The following is a 5,256-nucleotide window of genomic DNA, read 5'->3' as shown; positions in this document are numbered from 1 at the left end:
ATGGCTTCATATTAATTGACTATTGAGTTTTGACTGTTTTTGCCATATCAACAACATATGAATTAAATATGTTTTTCAAAAGAATGAATCAAAGCTAGTTTTTAAACAATAACCCCCGGACAGATTATGGTTAAACGAAAAGATTGCATAAATGGCTTCATATTAATTGACTATTGAGTTTTGACTGTTTTTGCCATATCAACAACACATGAATTAAATATATTTTTCAAAAGAATGAATCAAAGCTAGTTTCTAAACAATAATACTCTGTCCTACAGGACACCAATATTTATGATATTAAAATGTTAAATTAATAAGAAATATATTCAAGAAAATTTTTGTTGAAAACAAAAACGAAAACATGATGCGAAGGTACGTAGTAGTGTAAATTTTCAACCAAGGCGTTTAAAAACAAAAATCTTAAAGATAACAATCTCAATGACACTAAAACTTGATTGGGTTTTTTATAATTTCTCTATAGGTTCTTGCATACATGCTCTTCTGTTGAAATTAAGTTAAATTTTAGTTAGATTTAAAAAGTCTTTAGAAAGGTATCAACCTTTGCCTCAGTGACTAATATTTTGCACTTCTACTTTTAAAATGTTTTAAAAAAATCAATACCACAAGGAATATTCCTGACGAACTAAAACAAGCAAAAGTGATTCTAATATTTAAATCAGGTTATTCAGAAACGATGTCAAACTACAAGCCTATTTCCATTCTACCCGTATTCTCAAAGATTCTTGAAAAAATTATGCACAACAGAGTTTTTCGCTTCTTCATCGAGAATTCTATCTTTTGTAAGAAACAATTTGGATTTAGAAACAGACACTCCACAGAACATGCGATAATGCAACTTGTGGAGGACATTCATCAATCTTTTAGTGATGGAAAATTTACTTTGGGTATTTTTATTGACTTATCTAAGGCTTTTGATACTGTTGATCACAACATATTATTAGGTAAACTGAATGCGTATGGAATAAGTGGGGTAACATTAAAATGGTTTAAAAGTTATCTGAGTGAACGAACTCATAGATATTGGCAGTGACAAAAAAAACTAATAAGCTAACAAATAAATGTGGTGATTCACAAGGTTCAATTCTTGGGCCACTCTTATTTTTAATATACGTTAATGATCTAAGCAATTGTTCTGAAATCCTAAATTCTATTATGTTTGCAGATGACACTAATTTGATTTACTCCCATGGTTAGATGTATTAATACTCTTTATAAAACTGCAAATACCGAGTTAAACAAATTATCGACCTGGTTCTCTGCTAATAAACTATCACTGAATAAAAAAAAACAAAGTATACATTATTCCGCACACCACAAAGAAGAAAGGACTTGCCTATTGCCCTACCTAAACTAGAAATAGAAGGAAATCAAATTTCACAGGAGATATCCACGAAATTCTTTGGTGTGGTACTTGATGAAAATTTAAAGTGGCACCAACACATATCTATGGTAAATTTAAAAGTTTCAAAATCTATTGGTATCCTTTACAAATCTCTTATACAATTGTATTACTCTTTTATACATAGTCATATTAATTACGCTAACATAGTTTGGGGTAGCCCTAATAAAACTAAAATACAGTCACTTTACCTTCATCAAAAACATGCTGCAAGAATAATCACTTTTAAAGATAGGCTGACTCATTCCAGACCATTACTTCAGTCAATGAAAGCCTTGAATGTATTTCAACTAAACAACTTTCAAACGCTTTGTTTCATGTACAAAGCAAGAAATAATAACACACCTGAAGTATTTACTAACAACTTTCATATTTCTTATAACAAATACACAACAATCTACTTCGGAGAACATATTTCGATGTAAATTGAAAAATCTACCTTTATTTGAATTTGAGAGCAAAACGTCATCTTCTAATTTGAATTCTTTTTCTTTAATTAAATTCTGCGCCCGAAGGCGTAGGAAATTCTTTAAAACCGTCGTTTTTTTCTTTTGGAGCATTTTTTGAGAAAAAATCAACCCTGGGATTACACGATCCTGCGTCACAGATGTAAACTTCGTACCCAAGCTCCCTAACTACTGGGAACTCATCTAAATGACGTTTCAGGACAAAATTAGTATTTGTTTTCGACAAAATTTGGCACAGTTAATAAAAAAAGTATGCTGAAGATGATGGTCACAGCAAAATTTTGATTTTTTGTCAACTAAATGCCGTTTAAGACCATAAACGTTTCAATCGCAAGACTTTCAACCATGAATGATAGGCTGTATTTTTTGTTAGCAATTTATTTTAAAATGTGAGTTTATTATGACACGTTTCGTTTTGTTTGCGTTTGTTGTAAGATATAATGTCACTTGTGTGCTTTATCTTCAGAGGTTCATGCACCAAACCTCCTCATATGTTTAGCACAATAACACAACGAATTAGCCGGTTTTCATCAAATATTTTGGTAGCGAGCGGAAATTCTTAGAGCCCCCAGGGCTTCTTGTTTTAATTTCATTCTCATTTTTTCAATTTCATTATACTTTTGTTATTTATACATAGCTATATTGATTAGGATATATTTGTTGTTAATAAACTTGTTTGTAACGTTAAATAGTAAATAGCTACCTTCTCACAAACAGGCACCGCAGAACTACGCTTTGCGTAGAAATAACAGGTTCTTGATGATAAGACTACTTTTGTTGTCTGCGAAAGGAAAGTTGCAATTAATCCGTAGTATTGTATGCACATGTTACGTATATTATATATGTATATATGTATTATAACGTTACGTACATTATATAAGTCTCTGGAAATTTTGTAACTATACCTTTTTTATGCGAAATATACCTACATGCATACATAGTACATACATACATAGTGAATTAACGAACAATATCCTTAAAAAAATCAGGATAAAACGTTGGATATTTTCAGTTTAACTTTTTATTAGTTGAAATTATATGAAAAAGAGAATTTGTAATAAATTTCTTTGTATATACTTTAGAGTACCTAATAACCACCCCCAACGCTTATCCCTCTTTTTTATTAATTTTGACACGAGAAAAGTATTTAACCCATTGGTCTGTTAAATGTACCTGTAATCTTAATTTCCAACCCCAACCCGAAGTTACTAATTTTTGATGTGTTTCATAGAATATAGAATTCCTATTAAATGAGTTTTAAGTATCGCACCATAATATGTTGCTGCGACGAAAAGATTATTATAAAAATCCACCAGTTTGACTTTTGTCATATTTTAGGATTTAATTTTTGTCATCCGTCTTACATACCTTATTTATTCTATAGTTGACTCTCTATAATCCGAATCTCTATTATTCGAATATAATTAATTAAGAATATAAATAATTTGTGCATTGTTTGCACGAAGTAGCGTTTCGGCTGAAATTATTATAATGGAAATGAAAATTTGAATTCAAGCATAATAAAATTCATACAATATCAAAAACTTTCATAAATATTCGTTTATTTAGGTTCATATCCATCATCCTAGCGTCTTGCTACATTTTAGTGGATAGTTACATCACAAGACTTCCATGTAAATATCATGGTAACTTCTCTGACATCCAATATAACAAGTATTCCCCAGGAAATGTTATTAAATCGATCAAAACAATAACTAGAGACAAGTGTATGATTGGTTGTGTGGGAGAATCATTGTGCAAAGCGTGTAATTACCATGGCTCAACTCAACTATGCGATCTTCTATCTTCTGATGTTGCAGCAACTTCATCAAAAAATGGATCGATTTATATGCGAACGAATAATACAAACAGAAACGTAAGTGCAATATCGTATCTTCGGATTTCACTTCCCAATTTCCTTTAATTCTCTTTAAGCGGACGAGGTTGAGCGGACTTTGATTGATACGAAAATATACTAATTGCTATTATCGGTGGGAAACTTAATGCCAGTAAAAAAACCTTGGGTACATATATTATAATAAAAGCTGCACAACTTTAATAGCACTGCATTATAGATCTCTCTTATCCTTCTAGCCTTTACCAACATTTTCTGTACCTGTTTATGTTTTCGTTACTAAGAAATCCAAGGTCTGGCTGCTAGCGGACTCCAAATTTTGCTTCTTTCTTGCAAGGAAAATATTCCCGCTTTAATTCTTATTCTTTACAGAGAGGACCATTTTGCAAAAGTCTAAATCCATGCCAGGAGAAGACGATATGTGATGACTCATGCAACAGCGTTGGATACGAATGTGGTGAATTGGATATTTTATATAGCTTGCAGACAGAAATTAGGGTATTAAAATGCAGAATAATTTATTTTCTTTTGCCCTTTTTTACAGTCACACTGAAAAACGTGGCGCTACAGGCGGAAGCATCCTTATCAACAAAGAAATCGGGTTATCCTGGCAAATACGCTATAGATGGTGACACTACAAGGTTACATTATGCGTCAACCCAAGCGAAAACACTTGATTGGTTGAAAATCGATTTAAAACGTACACATCATCTTTTGTATATTAAAGTATGGCGACAATCTATTAATAATTATGTAGCCTTAAAAATTGGTATGTTTAGCGAACTCAAAGATAACCCAAGTATTGGCAGAATATATGAAAGTGATGCCAATGGGTTGACGCATTTCTGTAAAAGCGATAAAACATTTTGCGAAGCAAGATACGTGGGGGCTTACAGAAAATATCAAAATACACAAATTCTGGCGATCAGAGAAGTAGAAGTTTATGGATATGAAGCATAATGTGCTGCGATCGGAATATAAAAACGTACTTAACTATGAAGCTTCTACAAAGTACATTGACTCTTTGTTTTTTACGCAATCATTTAACACAAAAGATGAAGTAACGCGCTAGTTTATACGCGCAATAAAAATCGAATAAACAAAACTAAAAATTTGAAAGTAGCTAATTTTACGTCAAATACCATTAGACAGTTGTTGACTCAAGCTTTTACTGCACGTACAGTTACAAGCTGCAATTGTGAATTTAAGCTGTAGATGTTTTTTAGAAATATATTGACACAAAAAAAATTCAAGATAACAGATGTTATTTTTATAACCTACCATTTTTTTAAAGTCGCATAAAATTGCATTTCTCTGCTTAATTGTTCAGCCCATCATTTTCTTCCCAATGTTTTCGACATTTAAAACGTATTTTCAAAAATCTTTTTGCAACGTTTAAGAAATACCATTTGACGTCGACGTTAAACCCAGTGTTATTACGTTTCTGACTTTATTTCACACGTGATTTTTCAAATTTCTTCGAATTACTCGGATTTTATTCGATAATCACAACT

The 5,256-nt window shown here is 31.5% G+C and overlaps 1 protein-coding gene across 1 annotated transcript; it reads left to right on the top strand.

Annotated features, from left to right (window-relative positions):
• Nucleotides 1–262: 262 nt before the first annotated feature.
• On the top strand, nucleotides 263–5,000 carry LOC130662646 (uncharacterized). The gene is made up of 4 exons (XM_057461544.1): nucleotides 263–372; nucleotides 3,457–3,763; nucleotides 4,115–4,199; nucleotides 4,287–5,000. The coding sequence occupies exons 1-4, from the start codon at nucleotides 362–364 to the stop codon at nucleotides 4,700–4,702; spliced, it is 819 nt and encodes a 272-aa protein (XP_057317527.1). The 5' UTR covers nucleotides 263–361; the 3' UTR covers nucleotides 4,703–5,000.
• Nucleotides 5,001–5,256: the final 256 nt, after the last annotated feature.

This window comes from Hydractinia symbiolongicarpus, chromosome 10 (assembly GCF_029227915.1).
Source record: "Hydractinia symbiolongicarpus strain clone_291-10 chromosome 10, HSymV2.1, whole genome shotgun sequence".
Lineage (NCBI taxonomy): Eukaryota > Metazoa > Cnidaria > Hydrozoa > Anthoathecata > Hydractiniidae > Hydractinia > Hydractinia symbiolongicarpus.
Note: the sequence above shows the minus strand (reverse complement) of the source record. Positions and strands in the feature narration are given on the sequence as shown.